This window comes from Capricornis sumatraensis, chromosome 5 (genome assembly GCF_032405125.1).
Source record: "Capricornis sumatraensis isolate serow.1 chromosome 5, serow.2, whole genome shotgun sequence".
NCBI classification, from domain to species: Eukaryota; Metazoa; Chordata; class Mammalia; order Artiodactyla; family Bovidae; genus Capricornis; species Capricornis sumatraensis.
Genome location: NC_091073.1, coordinates 53,208,307 through 53,225,265, shown reverse-complemented (window position 1 = coordinate 53,225,265; position 16,959 = coordinate 53,208,307). Strand labels below are relative to the sequence as shown.

The 16,959-nt window shown below is 45.7% G+C and overlaps 1 protein-coding gene across 8 annotated transcripts in view; it reads left to right on the top strand.

Moving 5' to 3' along the window:
• The window catches only part of COG5 (component of oligomeric golgi complex 5), a 275,606-nt gene that overhangs the window by 249,835 nt on the left and 8,812 nt on the right, over positions 1–16,959 (top strand). For 6 of the 8 annotated variants that reach the window (XM_068973076.1, XM_068973075.1, XM_068973071.1 and 3 more), the window contains 3 exons: positions 3,229–3,305; positions 14,143–14,269; positions 14,762–14,841. In XM_068973076.1, coding sequence (XP_068829177.1) covers positions 3,229–3,305; positions 14,143–14,269; positions 14,762–14,841 — 284 coding nt within the window. The remainder of the gene's footprint in view (positions 1–3,228; positions 3,306–14,142; positions 14,270–14,761; positions 14,842–16,959) is intronic. The other 2 variants (XM_068973074.1, XM_068973073.1) reach the window with 2 other exon arrangements.

The window sequence follows — 16,959 nt, the reverse complement described above, 5'->3', positions numbered from 1 at the left end:
CAGAAAGAGAAAGAACTCAGAAGAGAGTAGTTTGGGATTACTGATAATTATTAGTCATCAAGTCCAGTTTGCAAAGGCAGACAGATAATGATATATCTATGATATATCTATTTATATATCTATATATCTTTTTAAAGATTTATGTAGGAATCCTAACGTCTCCTCACTGGCACCATTACACAGGTGAAAGAGAAAATATTTTCAGGGAGCCATCTGGTGGGTTCATGATGAGGAACGTGCCCAGCGCATAGCCCCTTAGGAATCAGGTCATGGGCATGAGGTGGTTTCCTCATGGTAATTAATTCCCTGCTGTGACCACATGGTCTCTGGGTTTACACTAATCACACAGCAATCCTCAAGCACTAGGCTTGTCCAAGCCACTGGGGTTCTGCTGATGCAGAATCTCTCTGGGGACCTGTCCACACTGTCCTTTGAACCGCACATTCCCCTCTGCTCCTCAATTGTGTTTCTTTCCCAGAGAGAAGGATGGTGTTTTTTTTTAAAAAAAACATTAACATTTTATTTATTTATTTTTGGCTGTGCTGGGTCTCTGTTGCTGTGCAGGCTTTTCTCCAGTTGTGGCGAGTGGGGGCTTCTCGCTAGTTGCTGGGTTTCTCATTGCAGTGGCTTCTCTTATTTCAGAGCACAGCCTGTACCACATGTGGGCTCAAAAGCTGTGGCTCCCGGGCCCTAGAGCACAGGTTCAGTAGTTGTGGCATGGGCTTAGTTGTTCTGCGGCCTGTGGGTTCTTCCCAGATCAGGGATCGAGCCTGTGTCTCCTGCACAGGCTCACAAATTCTTAACCACCGAGCCACCAGGGAATCCCTAGAGAAGGATGACTTTTGATGTTGGCATTAAATTATTTACTCAGTGGCATTCTGAGCAGTTTCTGTTTATTTCTGGTTCCCTTTAAATATATATTTATATCTCTCTTGCTTTTTGCCTGAAAATGATAAATTTAGGGGGAAAATCTGCAAATAATCAAGATTCCAATTCCTGTTGCCTTTCCTTCTGAGCAGTGTCAGGGCAGGAATGCCCAGGAGTATCTGAAGATGCCCTGTGGTTAGCCAGATGTCCGCGGTGGGCATGGAGCAGCTATGTAATTAGTTAACCATGCCTGCTGCTAACTGTTTGTTGCCTCCAAACAGGAGAGCTGGAGAGAGGCAGTTGCAGGTGCCGTTTTGTATTGACAGCTAACGGCAGAGTTACCTCTAAAAGGAACACTCCTGCCCTTCAGAAGCATGGCCTTTATTGTTTAGTGGAACTCTGGCGGAAGAAAATGGTTTTTAGTACCCTAGGGGTCCTTGATGGATGAAAAATTTATATTAAACATTTAACGTTTTGAAATTGTCATATGGCATAGAAATCTCCTGCAGTCATCAGAGATGACACAGCCATTCGAGGTCATATTCTCATACTGTAATTTTCTCCTAGCTGTTTTATTTAACATTCAGTCCTGCTCAAGTGCTAAGGCAAAGGTTGTTGGCTGTAATCTTTGAAAATGATAAAGCCCACTGGGGTAACTTAAAAAAAAATTGACAAATTTCAGCATGTAAAAAAGCATTATAAATGCACCTCCACAGAGAAACAGATAGGCATAGGTACATGTTACAAATCACATTTTTACTTTGTGCTCACTGTAAAATAAGTACTACATTCTGTAGGAAACCAGAGACTCCTATCTAAACTGAATAGGTCCCAAGGAACAGCCCATTGCCCACAGTCTTCAAGAACATTGGCTTGAAACTGCTCTCTTTTGTAATGTTGGAAAGAATCTGACTTTTCTTCTTCAGATTTCTCGTTTTATTTACTTATTCTTTTGTGTTTTAGAAAGTTTGTTGACCATGTAAGGTCTCCCTCTAGGACATACAGTACACTCTGTGTCTTCTGTATGCTGAGAGAGAAATCCACCAGTCACGAGTCACCCTCAAGACCATCTGAAGAAAGGAAGCTGCTTTGTAATTCTCCCCTGACACTCAGTTCACACAGTTGATTTCACACTTGTTTGTTGTTTCTCTTAATAATAATCAATATGTGTGTGCGTCTGTGTTTACACACACAGATCTCTCATAAGCTAGATGAGTGAAGATTATACTATTTAAATATTTATCCTCTTCAATAAATTTGAGAGCTCCTCAGAGGTAAGACTGTCTAATTCATCTTCTTATCTCCATGTCTAGTTTGGTGCCTGATAATTAGTAGGGAGTAAAAAATATTTCTCAAATGAGTGATTACGTCTCCATGGTCTTCCAATGGCAAGAAGATTTGAATAGTTTTTCAGAAAGATGGCCAGCAAGACAGATACCCCATTTTTCATTCATATGTTTTTCTTGAAGAAAGATGTTGATTTACCAGGGAGCAGGCTTTTCTCAGAAATTTTCTAAACTATTCTTTACCAGGTCTCTGTTCATAGCAAGCATAGTGAAATGGCTTACCATCTGCTATATATCCAAAAACTTTGCATATTCACTTGGTAGATAAAGAACAGGTAACCTAAAACTCCAATTAATGACAACATTTCCAGTCAAAGGAGGACAATAAAGAGAAGTAGTAGTTGCTGAATTCTTCAGTCAGGAAGCAAATTAATCCACTTAACAATTTAAAAGGGGGAAATTAAAAAAAAAAGTAATTGCTGACACTTAATAAGCACTTACTATATGGCATGCACATAGTGCTTTGTGAAATTATCTATTTTGTTTGCATAATTTTATGATGGTTATTATCTGTGTTTGACAGAAGATGGAACTTGGAACATAAAGAGGTTAAGCCCAGAGCCACACAACTAGTCACTGTAGATCAGAAACTGACACACATGTGCTGCCTCCAGAGTCAGTGCTTTTAATCGCTTTTCACCAGCCTGCTGAAAACTGTCATCATTTCCGTTTAATAGAAAAAGACTTGTGATGCCCACTTAAAGTACAGACACATAGGCAGTCTTGAAAACATTTTTTTCTGATTTTTCAATGGAGAAAAAAAATCTAAACCTCCTCATACACAACAAAAGCTGCTTTTCTATTCTTGAAGGAATTATCTTATGACCTTTTTAGTAAATAAATGCAAAAGCTATCTAAGTTCTTGCCTTTTAATAAACTTGACATTCAGAACTGCCTTACAGTGCAGATCCAATTAAGTTTACTTCAAGTTGCAACTTTCTGTGATCCAAGTGGGTCCCCAGTTCACTTCAAGATTCTGATATAAAAAGCTATGGGATATCTTTTAATATTTCAGATGGAGTTGGCTGTGGGTCCATTCTGCAGAAGAGTATCTGATTTGGGAAAGTCCTATCGAATGCTGAGGTCATTCAGGTGAGGCATAATTCTGTTATCACTGTTAATATAGCCATACCCTATTAGCAGATAAATCCGTACCTATTCACGTTGATCTACATGAAATTGCCATTATTCAACCATTTTGTGATATACAGCAAATAATGACACTTTCATATGGTTCATCTTGAAAGTTATCCAAACCAGAAATTTATAATGTTATATTTAATAAGGTGTGTGTGTGTGTGTGTATTGCAGTTCAGTTGCAGTTCACAAGATTGAGCTGTTAAATTTTTTATTATACTCTTCCTAGGGGAATTTTTTAAATTCTCCATTCTTACAGAAATATATTGAATAATACCAGGCAGGTCATAACTATATAGACATCTTTTTCTGGAAATGTTATTGGTTCATTTATCATTTCCAACCCAGTTTACTTATAAAAAGGTTATAGGCTGCATGCCATTAAAAAAACAAAAACAAACTATTAGAGTATTTGAAGAACCGAGTTTAGTGTTGAAATGCAGAGAATGACTGTAAATGTAGTAGATACTTTAAGGTAACCATGGCTAATGCAATTGAGCACAAAATTTGGGATTGAACTTCCTAGAAATCAATTCAAAAAGAAAAATGAGTTAATTCAAACCCATGATCTAAGAATGTATCAATTTAATAGGAAAATCCTTTTCAGTGCTGAATGCTTAGGTAGACCTTTTACCAGCTCAAATTTTAAGGACCATTGAATAGCTTAATGTCTAGGTCTTAAGTATCAGATTTTAGAAAATAAAAAGATGTTGTGCATATGGCTGTTTATTCCATAAGCCAGACTTCCCAAACTTTTCACTTCATGGCACACATAGAAAACGTATATGTACAAAAAGATGACCAACCCTGAGAGCCAAGGAGATCAGCATAATAGTTATAACTTGTGACTGAAGCATGCCAGATGGGAAGCCTTGATGTCACCTATCCATAATATCCTGGAGCGTGGTGTTTTTTAATATTTCTTTCTAAAGATAGGTTAGAGAGTCCAGGCATGTGGCTTTCTATAAACTGACTCAGTACTAGAAACTAGAATAATCAATAAGTAGTATATTCTTTAAAAGGTTGCTTCACTTGCTTATGTCACCCAAGATCTTCATAGAAAATTCAGTTATAATAGCACTTGAAATATAAGAACCTAAGGTTGTTGATTGAAAGGGGAGGCTTATCCTTTTCTTTGCCTATGTGTACTTGGCAAAGATATTTTTAATGCCAACACAAGAGCCTGAACTTGTATTTTTCTCAAATGCCTTATGTGTACAAAGTTGGATTTCAGAAAAAGTGGGGTCACAAGTGTTTCAGATACCTTCTTTGGATTAGCTCATACCTTTTATAAGTGTTCAAATATTTTGGAAGCCTTTGGGTTTGGCACTACCAAATATGGACAAGTTGAAAGAGGCACTGAGCTTACTGATCTTCCAGTCATCTCTATGTACCATTAAAAACAACCTGCCGGGGTCCTGCCCCGGTGGATCCAGGGTAATTCAAAGGGGAGATGGACTAGGTGAGGAAAAACTTAGTTATTTCTGAAATATGAAAGAGAGATTAGGAAAGAATAGTGTAGTGGGAAATTTAGTGGAGAAAAGATGCTGAATAACTTGGTTTACATGGAAAACTAATAAAGTTCCAAGACAAGGAACTTGCACTGTCTACGTTAGGCCACTGGCGCCCACTTGAATAGCGGAGGGTGCCCCATCTTAGGCTCCCTCTCACGTGGATCTTAGAAGCCAGGGCGGATCTTAGAAGCCAGGGCAAGTAAGTAGACTCAGAGAGCCTCCATGCCCCAGATGGGAATTCAGCCTGAAAAGGAGAGAGAGAGAGAGAGAGAGAGAGAGATTAGACACGGGGGAGCCAGATTTCCAAGAAACCAGTTTCAGAAGCTGGTCTGAGAAACTGGTCCATCCTTTATTGTCCGGAAATGCCTTTTATACTTTTTATTGTACATAGAGATCAATGGATGATACGAACTTATGCAGTGTCAGCAGCCCTGACTCTTATCGAGACCAGGCTTTCTCTCTGCATACCTAGTTGTATACACAAGTCTTAGGTAATTTACATCATCTTCTGGCCAGAAGGCCAGTTAACATTTTACGGCCCTTTTCTGATAAGGGTTTGTCAACCAGAAGACTTATTTGCCTTAATAGTGTTGTTCTTCCCAAAGTCTGGTACCACTCTCAGAAAGCACTAAATAAAGTTACATTCTTACATAGCAAGGATACAACAATTTATAACAAGGAAAAGGAGTACAGTGATTTATAACAAAGAGAAAAGTAATTAACTCAAAAGTCTAGTGTTGCTAACATCAAAACTACTATATTCCTTTTTCTATATCCCGATTACATTGATTAATATCATCCCAGGTGCCTAAAAGATAAAAGATATGGAGGCCTGGCAGCAGTCATTGACTCAACAGTGAAACCCGTCACCAATATAATTTTTAGCTCTTTAGAAAAGGCTCTGTATCTTTAAGATGCTTTAAGCTTTGTGCCTCTCACGGTTGGGGGACTGTAAACAATTCACAAGTTGTAAAACTCCAGGCAGACTGGTCAGGTAAGTTAGAAAGCCATCAAAGGGGTTTAAACCGAGACATTCTTTTTATATGCAGGAGACTGTTAACTGGAGCCCTAAGTTAATTCCTTTTAGAGGCAGAAGAGTAGAAAGCACAGTACAGTAAGGCAGGCAGACTCTGGTTTTGGGGGGTAGATGTTCAGGAAAATCCAGGGGGAACCCCTGAAGCCAGATCACGCCTTTGCATATGTCTGGCTTCCATCCTCATGACCTTTGCCACAGGTGGGATTCCTCATGCTGGCTCCCGGCAACAACCTTAATAAAACTCCTATAAAGAGATGGTTGGATGGCATCACTGACTCAATGGACATGAGTTTGGGTAAACTCCGGGAGTTGGTGATGGACGGGGAGGCCTGGCATGCTGCAGTCCATGGGGTTGCCAAGAGTCAGACACAACTGAGCAGCTGAACTGAACTGAACTGAAAGTTACTCTGAGTAAGATGGAAACACAGCAGTCCCAGTTGGATGATAAAATGCTGCCCTGAGTCACAGAATCTTAGCATGCTAGAGGACATTAACCAACTAGTTATTTTAAAAGGCATGGAAAAAGCCATGATTTGGGATTTGCTAGTTTAAGATTAGATAAATATTTTTGATAGCCCTGCCTCCCATATTTGGTTGATTATTCCACGTGCGTGTATTAAAACAGTGTTTATCTTCCCATTTGCTAATGCAAGACAATCTTTATCCAGGTACTTGCTGTTGTTTTTTTTACTTTTTGGCCCTACTGCGCAGCATGTGGGAACTTAATTCCCCAACCAGGAATCGAACCTGTTCCCCCTACGATGGAAGTGCAGAGTCTTAACTGCTGGATCAGCAAGGAAGTCCCTATCCAAGTGCTTTTAAAGTTGTGTCACAGTATGGAGATACATGTTCTGAGGGTTTCACGTAAGATTTTCTGTCAACCCACCCCAGTTTCCACATGAGAAAAAGAATCTTTAAAGGAGTGTTTAAAGTTTGAATAGTAACACCTTTTAGTATCTATTTAGGGAATAAAAAATTAATGATTGGTGTATAATTTTTTTTAATCCTTGGTTTTTTATAACTACCTTCTGTCTTGAGGCAATGGTCAATCTAGATGTGTTTCAAAACTTCAACTCTCACAGTAAGAGAGATTTTATGTTCAGTTCAGTTCAGTCGCTCAGTCGTGTCTAGCCAGGGAAAGGTTTTACGACCTGTCTTTGGAGAAGAGAGATGACAGTTCTGCTGCCTCTGCCTGTAAACGTGATTGAGCAAGGCCCTGGCCCTGCCAGTTTCTCTGCAGTTGTCCTCAGAGGGGAGTTGACTTACAACAGCATGCCCATGTGGAAGTCCCGCAGAGGCCCTTCCTAGAGAGGAGTCAGTCAGTACAGAGTCATCTTTATTCCAGTAACTCACTTCTAGGCCCTCCTCTTGCTTCCTGCAAAAACTTGATAAGAGGTCCGTATCTTCTTCAGAACTTAGTCCTGAGCAGTTGCAGTGGGAGGGCCCACTCTTGTTCATCTTCTTGTCTGTGCTGTGACAAGGAAAAGGCATCATCTAGTGGTCATTTCCATAATGAGCTGGACTCTTGTTCCTGGACTGAAGGTTCTAAGTCATATCCAAACCAGCTCAGTGGCCATCAGTAGGAAACTGGCTAAAATAGGCCACATTCATCAGATCAAATATATGCAGCCAATTAAAAATTTATACTGTTAGTTAATGTCCAAGAAAAAGAAAAATACTTTCTGGTGTATCAGAAAATGAAAAAACAGACTACTCACCAGTATATACAATAGGCATCGCTGCTGTTTTAAAAATAATGACCTGTGGCTTTGGAGAGAAGTCAAGGGTGAGCATCAAAATATTACCTTTGGAGAGTAGCATTGTTTCTAGTGGTTTTTTTTTAAAGAGATTCCTAAAATTTTCAAATTTTTTGCTTTGGTTGTTGTATATTTATAGTTAGAAATGTCAACAAATATATTTAAAAATGCCTCTTACAGTATTTCTCCCATTTAAAAATAACAAGTGAGCCTAAAAATAACATAAAATATACTAAAATATTATATAGTAGGGGGTTGGGAGGGCAAGAAAGACAGCCAGACAACCAAAGCCCCAGCAGATTTAGAGGCAGTGGCTACAGGAGGGGCAACAGGCCCAGTGCCAGGGAGGGTGACAGAGCCGGGCGGGGCGCCTCCAGCCTGGACCTCAGGTGCAGCCTCCCCACCTCCCCAGACACCCTCGCCTTGGCAAGCACCCCCTTCCCCCATCAGGCAGCCATCTGCCTCAGGGCGTTCTCCTTGATGGTGATATTAGTGGACTCTTTAATTAGGCCGGTGAGCTTCTTGCATGCATTTCCATTTTCCTGTCTACATTAGAGTTTCTCAGGCAGCCGGAATCTTTTACCCCAGAGAGAAGGCTGCCTCAGAAAGCTGCTGACGTTAGGAACTTGCCCCTGGGTATTTGTGTTGTAGCTGCACACGGGACGCGTGACCCCCCATCTTTGTCCATCCTTCTGCAGCATGGTGGTGTGCCCCACGTGGCGTTCGTGTGGGAGGTTACCTTGCCTCCACCTGGCCAAGGGCCTGACTGTGCAGATCACTAAAGACCCTGCCTTCTATCAGGCCCCAGCATCCTCACTCCCCAGGGAACAGCCTGGTCCCTGAATTACATTCACAGCCTGCTCTGCTGAAAGCCTCCTCAGATTTAATGAAAACCCACTGAGAGCTGTCAGGAGATAGGGGCTGTTCTGATGGGTCTGTTAGCATGCGGGGCACTGGAGAAGGGGACTCTGTAGAAGTAACCCTACAGAGTGTAGCGTTCATGTCAGCTGTCTTCAGCTGGAGGAATGGTGAGGGTTCCCCATAGCTACAGTTTACCTCCCTGATCACCTGATGCTTGAGATTCAGGGCAAGGTCTGGCCTGTGTGTCTGTAGACCCGAGGGTGACCATCTCCACAGCCTCCAGGATGAGCGCTCCCAGCCCCAGGACCCCAGGTGGGCTCTGCTCCTCCTTTCCACTTAGGCCACGCTCTGCAGTCACGATTTCCGTGTTCTTAATTCCAAGTTTCTAATGTCAGCATTGGAGCCAGAAGCCAGCCACATCTGGGGCTTGGTTTGCTTTGCTGCCTGCCAGTACTTCAGCAGTTCCGGGAGCTCCCGGGTGAACATGCAGGGCTGGACGTTTCATTTTTGTCATCTTTATTCAGCAGTCATTGTTTGGTTATTTGTTGTATGTTAGCCTGTACTGAGCATTGTCCTGGGATTTTCTCCTTCCATCTTCAGGATGACAGTTGAGAGTCGGGGGCTCATTTGGGGCTGAGGGGTCAGTTTTCAGACTGCATGTGTGAGAGCTGTGAGCTGTGGGGCTGCATTTGAGACCCCCAGCCTGCCTGACCCCACCGCCCATGCTCGCAGCCACCATGCCCGATGTCTTATTCCAGAAGTTCTCCTTTGTTCTCACTGGGACGGGTCCTAGCACACAGTGTGAAACATCCAGGTAAACATTAGAAAGTGTTACAGACCGTCTAGGCCCCCACTCTGGCCATGCCCTCCTGATCTGAAATGCCCTGTCTCCCTGATTTCCACTGCAGACAGCCTGCCAGGAGATGCCTCAGGAGTCTTGAACCACATGTGCAGTTTTATTCCTAGAGAATGTCTGAAATCCCCACCTCCTTTCCATCCTAGTCCCCTGGGACAACCTTGGACTCCAAGACAGGGACCTGGGAGGCCTCTCACCTCTCTGCTCTGAGCCCTGACTCACCCCCAGGCGTCAGCCTCCTGCTTTGTCCTCTCCTGGGACACACAGCCCCTCCAGCCACCATATGTGGACCTCTTCCCATCTCTCTGAAATTCCCACCACGTCCAGTGCAGGGAGAAGTCCTGTGTCCTCCCTGCCCCCTCATTTCTATGCTGATTTCGCTCTCAGTAGTCTGGCTTCCGTCCTGGCCCCTCACTAAAAGCAGCTTTGGAGTGGGGGTGGCGGCAGGCAGCAGACAGCACAGACCATCTCGGACGCTGGCTGTGGACATGCGCACAGGAGGCCTTGGGTCTTACTCCACCTCAGAACTGGCCTTAACAGAAGACTGACAGCTGCACAGATCCCTTAAATGTGGAGATCTGTACTAGAAGCATAATTTTTTTTTCTAATGAGACCTAATACTTGATTAATGAAGACTGCTAGCTGCCTATGAAGTTTAACCTTGAAAGTGCTGCTATTTGGAGTATTGTTTCAGAATAATTTTGTGGCATTGGGCTGTCTGCTTTCTGTAACATCTTAATTTGTTTCCTTTTGTTCCTTGTATCACCTCAGATGGTGATCCTTTTTTTTAACTCACTGGTATTTCAGATTCCACCTGCAATCAGGGAGGATGGGAGTTTCATGCTGTGTTCTTTCGGCTTCTTAAAACAAGCACCACAAACAAAATAGCTGCAGTCAGTGTTTACAGGTAATTGTGTCAGTGAGGCATAATACCAAGTCAAATCCAGTTTTGCTTCCCATGGCTTTTTTGGCAGTCCTGTTAGTGGCCACATTTGGTCTTGGCAGAAAAAGAACATCTGTGACTCAGAGCTCCAAAGGGACAGATGATTGACCAAAATATGCTATTTCAAAATGAGCTGGTTTCTCCCAGGCTTTGCCCTATGCTGGTTTCACCAGCAGCAGCCACGTGCATAGCTCAGCTGGGCTGCTGGACGGGGCACGTTTCAGATCGTTTCTCCCTCCCTGTCTCCTTCCCACTCCCTTTCTCACCCTTCTTCCCTTTCCATCCTTGTAGTGTTTGTATTGATGGATGGGACTTCCCTGGCGGTCCAGTGGCCAGGACTCAGCACTATCACTGCTATGGGCCTGGGCTCAGTCCCTGGTCAGGGAACGAAGATCCTGCAAGCCACATGGCACAGCCTCTATGTGTGTGTGTGTGTGTGTCACAGCCTGTGTGTGTGTGGGGCACAGCCTCAGGGAACGAAGATCCTGCAAGCCACATGGCACAGCCTCTGTGTGTGTGTGTGTGTGTGTGTGTGTGTCACAGCCTGTGTGTGTGTGTGGGGGGGACACAGCCTCTGTGTGTGTATGGGGGGGGACACAGCCTCTGTGTGTGTATGGGGGGGGGCCACAGCCTCTGTGTGTGTGTGGGGGGGCACAGCCTGTGTGTTGTAATTCCCATTTTCAGAAAGAAGAAAATGTATCAGTTCTTTGGAAAATAGTTTAGTGTTTCATTCTAAACCGTTTGTACGTGGGGCTTCAGATAGTGAGCACTGAGACATACTAGGGACCGAAATACCTGGTCATCTTCCTGTCATATGGCAGAAAGGATTCCATCTGGCTGCTTTTCAGTGAGTTGAGGACTGTCTTACAGGACTGGCCCTGCTCTGGCTGTCCTGTCATCAGCCAGGGTTCCCGGTGAATCCTCCCATGTCACATGCCATAGCAAAGAGTGGGCTTTACTGGGGCAGGGGAGGACCCTCACCGGACCAGGGGTGGCTGGAGAGAGGGGAAGGCATGAGCTCCCCGTCTTGGCACATGGCTCTGGGTGGCCTTTCACGTGTTCCGGACCTGCAGGGTGAGCCCATGACCCAGTAGAGGAGCCCCCTCCCGACTGGGTCTTCCCCCTGTTTAGTTCTAACCTGGAAACAGTCATGTCAGTGGTGCTCTTGGCCCCTGGCTGGACTTGGAGGATGGGAATGCCAGCTGTTCAGCTCCTGAGGACCTCAGGCTGTGAGGCGTTTTCAGCTTCCCCTGCCAGAACAGGTCTGCCGGCTACAGGAAGTGGAGCTCTGGGGTGTACTGCCATCCCCTCCATCCAGAGTCAGCTTCCAGAGGCCTCTGAGACCATGCCAGTCATCACCCCACAGGACCTTTCAGGTCATGCCAGGTGAAAATAATTCCACGAGAGAGTGTGATGAGATGGTTCAAGTAGGTGGGTGGCTGGAGATCCACTTTGACCCATAGAGAGAATCTGGGGTTCCTAAATAGATACTAACTGCATAGCCTTTAGACAGTGTACTGGGAACATTCATTTGCTCAGGTTATCACATTGGAGCTGTTGACAGTTTCAAGTTGTGCTTTCTCCAAGGGGTCTTTGTTTCTCTCTGAGAATAAGTCTGTTCTAAAAATAGATGCATAGTCGCTCCAGTTGATATCCTGAAAGAGGCTGCTGAGCAAAATGAAATTCGAGTCTGTGTTCTGCCCTTTCCTGGCTTTTACTTGCTCTCCTCCTCCTTTACTTATCTGTAAAATGGGGATATAACAGTGCCTACCTGATAGGGTTGTTTGGAGGAATAAATGAGTTCATGTTTATAAAGCTTTTCATAAGTGCTCTATGTGGTTAAAACTGGGAGCTTTGCTCCTATGGAGATGGGATTTTCCACGCACAAGAGAACGACTCACAGGGATGCCTCCAGGCAAACCAAAAGTTCCCACAGCAACGTTTTCATACCTGAGTAGGTGCTGAATGTGTTGCCTACAACCTGCAGCATAGAACCCCATGAGATGATTGACCTTGAGAATCTTTGAGGTAAGTGTACCTCCCAAGGCCGTGGGAAGACCCTAGTCTTGCTCCCACGGAGGACCTGGAGCAGAGCTTTGTGAATGTCTGCGAACAGCACAACTGAACTGAAGAGTTTCCACAGTAGCTGAAGACTATAAATTACAGAATGATGTTGTTTTATAGAACAGTTGAAGTTAGAAAAATTCCTACAAGGGGTAAATTTTACTTGTTTCGTCACTCAGTCATATCTGGCTCTTATGGGGCCTCATGGACTGTAGCCCACCAGGCTCCTCTGTCCATGGGATTTCCCAGGCAAGGATACTGGAGTGGGTTGCCATTTCCTTCTCCAGGGGATCTTCCCCACCGAGGGATTGAACTCACGTCTCCTGGTTGGCAAACGTATTCTTTGCCACTGAGCCTCCTGGGAGGCCCCAAATTTTACTTACAGAATAGTTAATATAAAGACATTCTTTCCAATAGTATTCTGGATCCAGCCAGAACCAGCTGTCTGGTGAGAGCTCTCCTGACTCTTGAGTGAGCCGTCACTGTGGTGAGGAAGCTTGTCCTGCTTTGTGCAGGCCCTTGGCTATAGACTGGAGTAAATAACGTGGCATGAAGTGCGAGGCCAGCATACAGAGCTGTTGTACAGGCTTCAGAATCTCTGCTCAGTCAGACGTTGCCATCTTACCTCTTGAGATTCAGCCTCTACAGCTTGGCCTTTATCAGAGCCCAAAGCCAAGGAGGAGTCAGTACAGGTTTCAAATTATTTTTGCCAGCATTTTGACAAGGTAGTAGGTGGTTAGTAACAGGGTAGATTTGCCTGCAGGTTTCTGTAAAATGCAAGCAGGCGTACACTGGAGATATTACAGGTTCGGTTCTAGCCCACTGCCTCACAGCAGCTCTCAGAGTAAAGCCAGTCACATGGATTGTTTGGTTTCCCAGTGCTTATTAAAGCTATTTTTAAACTATCCTCTAGTTAATTAAGGATGTAGTAACATTATGTCTAAAAAAATTGTATATATCTTAATTAAAAATATTGCCAAAAAAAGATGCTAACCATCATCTGACACCACAGAGCACGGTTGCACAAACCTTCAGTTTGTAAAAAATAAAAAGCAAACAAAAAAACCCCCACCAAATCTGTGAAGCACAGTAAAATGAGACGAGCCTATCTTGGATGGGAACCTGGACACACAGTGTTTTAAAGAGAGGAATGTGCAGTGGGGTGGTAATTTCATATATATATAAGGATATAATTTCCCTTTGAAAGCTGAATAGAAAATGATTGAATTTATCCACATTAGCTTATAGCCCATGCTGCTGCTGCTGCTGCTAAGTCGCTTCACTTGTGTCCGACTCTGTGACCGCATAGACGGCAGCCCACCAGGCTCCTCCGTCCCTGGCCCATGGGAGGATTATATATAAAATAGAAGCTGAAAGTTTTGGCTACCGTTAGAACCTTTTAGTTAGAATTACTTGAAGGCTTTAACTGTGTGCTTTCATTTTAGCCTGTTATCAGATGAGCTCTAAGGGGGGGAGGTGGGGGTTGCTGAATCACTTTGAAGTAAAGTCAGACCCAAAGGCAGTGAGTTGGGGGCCAAGGAAGGAGCTGAAGGGGGGGGTCAGCCTACATGTGTGTGTCTGTGTGTGTGTGTTAGGCTAAGAAATGGTCAAGAATTATCCAGTCTAGGAAGACTGCTATTATTCATTCTATTATGTATTATGCTATTACACTAATGCTAATATGCCATTACGATTCTTCTACTGAGTCACCTCTTTCCATATTGAACAGCATTAAATGACTTCTGCATTTCCTTCATTTAGACCACTGCTCTTCCAGACAAGTGAACATGTGGCCAGCAGCCCTGCACTGGGGGACATAATTCCATTCAGCATCATCATTCAGTTTTTGTTCACAAGAGCACCCCCTGAGCTGAAATCCCCCTTCCAGGTAAGGAGGTGAAGCCAGAATCCTCTTGTCTTCCTTCTGAACTCAGTGAATGTGGGGGACTCCCCCAACCCCACCCCTAACTCACTGAAGGTTCTGGCCTTCTCCTGCCAAGAGAAGTCATGAATTTGTGTCTTAGCAGCGAATGATTCAGCAGGGAAGATTCCCACTACCCAGGCCCTACTTTCTCATCAACGTGTAGATCACCTGCCGCTTCTAGAATTAGCCCTTTAAATAACAGTGATGCAAGTAATTTATGTTCATAAAGGTTTTTTGACAGAGGCCCCATTTCCTTTGCTGACCCACCTTCCATTGACAAACCCGAAAGGCCCCCTGGGGCTGGGAAGGTGCACCAAGGGCCGTGCTGCCCGCCTCTGGGGCCAGTGTCTGGGGTCCTCTGACCCCGGGAGTCCCAGAGATCTCTCCGAGCCCACGAACGCCCCACAGGATAGGACAGGGTGTAGCCACTCTCTCTGACTGTGTTTCCACCCGCAGAGGGCAGAGTGGTCCCACGCACGCTTCTCCCAGTGGCTGGATGATCACCCTTCTGAAAAGGACAGGCTCCTCCTCATCAGGTAAAGCCACGTGTGGCGGGTGCACCTGCGTGTTCTCGAAGCCTGGGGCCTGGGGGATGTTGGGGAGGAGTGGGGCCCAGGCAGGTGTCCACATGGTGCGCCCGGGCCTCACCTGCCGAGCGCTGCCAGGAGAGCTGGTGGCCCAGCAGGCTTTGCTTTCCGTGTCCCTTGCATCCGCTAGTGCTGTCCTGTGCCTGATGCAGCCTAAGAACCTTGCACTTTGAAAACCATCCTCAGCTATGAAGCGACTCCTGGCCTTGGCTCCGCATTTTCCGCTCCATTTCCATGTGGGGCAGCTACTGAAGTGGTGGAACGCAGGTGCGAGTAAACGTGGCATAGTTGCTAGTGGACGCCCCGCAGCCTGGTGCCTCTCAGGTGTATTTATGCACGTGTGCACGCACATGCAGACACACACACCCCGCGTACCCCCGCACACAAACACACGCACCTTGCGCACACCTACCATGCTCAGGGAAGGATGTTTCCACCCTCTACGTGTATGCACACACCCCACGCACCCCCGCACGCACACACCCCCCACGCACACCTGCCATGCTCAGGGAGGAATGTTTCCACCCTCTACGTGTATGCATACCCCCCATGCACCCCCGCACACGCACCCTGCGCACACCTACCATGCTCAGGGAAGGATGTTTCCACCCTCTACGTGTATGCACACCCCCCACGCACCCCCGCACGCACACACCCCCCACGCATACCTGCCATGCTCAGGGAGGGATGTTTCCACCCTCTACGTGTATGCACACCCCCCACGCACCCCTGCATGCACACACCCCCCGTGCACACCTGCCATGCTCAGGGAGGGATGTTTCCATTGTCACATATGCACAGACACCGTGCGCCCCCGCACGCACACACCCCCAATGCACACCTGCCATGCTCAGGGAGGGATGTTTCCATTGTCACATATGCATAGACACCGCGCGCCCCCGCACGCACATACCTGCACACCCTGCATGCGCATACACGTACATACACACATACACACACCCCGCGCGCCCCCACCATGGGTGCATGAAGCAGGGAGGGACGCTTCCACCGTCACATGTAACTTACTAAGCATCTCTCCTGCATCAGCACCACTCCTTTGAAATTTCTCTCACCAAGACCTTCCGAGACCTCTTAGCCACCAAATCCCAGTGTTTCTGTTCTCTCAGTATCACTCTGCAGCTTTAGCTGAAATTGACCACCACTTTCTTCTTCAAACTCATCCCCTGAACAACTCCACACATTTTTATTAATGCCCACTATGTGCAAGGCCCTTAGGACACAAAGCAAGCCAAGACAGGCCCCGCCTTCTCGGCTCTTTCCTGACCCCTTGGTCGTTTGTTCCTGCTCTGACTTCTGTGACTGCTTTTCCCTCAGTCTCGTTTTCGGAATTGTCTTCTCCTGCCCACTCCTTGAATGCCATCGCCTCCCACGGTGTGTCCCTGGCTCCTCTTCCTTCACGTCCAGCCTGTGTTTCGGTTCCCCAGTGAGCTCCCTCAGGCCGGTGACTCTAGCGGCTCTTCTGTCCTGGGACCCCGGGACTGTGGTGCATCTTGGTTGCTCGGGGTCTCAGGCCAGCAGAGTTGCTGTTACATGTCACCACTCAAAATCCCACAGAAATCTCAACCCCAAAATGTCAAAAATAAATCATTTTTCCTCTCAAACCTGCTCATTCTCCTAGACTCACCATCTTGGCTGGGGTATCACTGTCACCTGTATTCAGCCAAGCTAGAAAACCTTTAAGCCATCATCCACCTCCTTGGTCACCCTCATTCTCCAAAGCCCATCAGCTGTACCTCTTAAATCACTCTGGGAACCATCCTCAGCTCTTTGAAGGGCTCCTAATGCTGCTGGTCTGGGCAACAGCAGCGAACATGTTCGCCTAGGCCTGAACTCGGGGTGAGTTGGGTTGTCCAAGGGCAGTGTGGGGCTCATGTGTGAAGCGATTCTCAACTGTGCTGGCACCCGAGAGTCAGTTACAAAGCTTTGAAAAATCCTGGTGTTGAGACCACACCCTCAACTCCCTCAGAATCTCTGGGGTTGGGTCCTGGTGTCAGGATTTCTTAAAGTGGCTTGGGCAGCTCTTTACAGCATCAGTTCAGTTCAGTT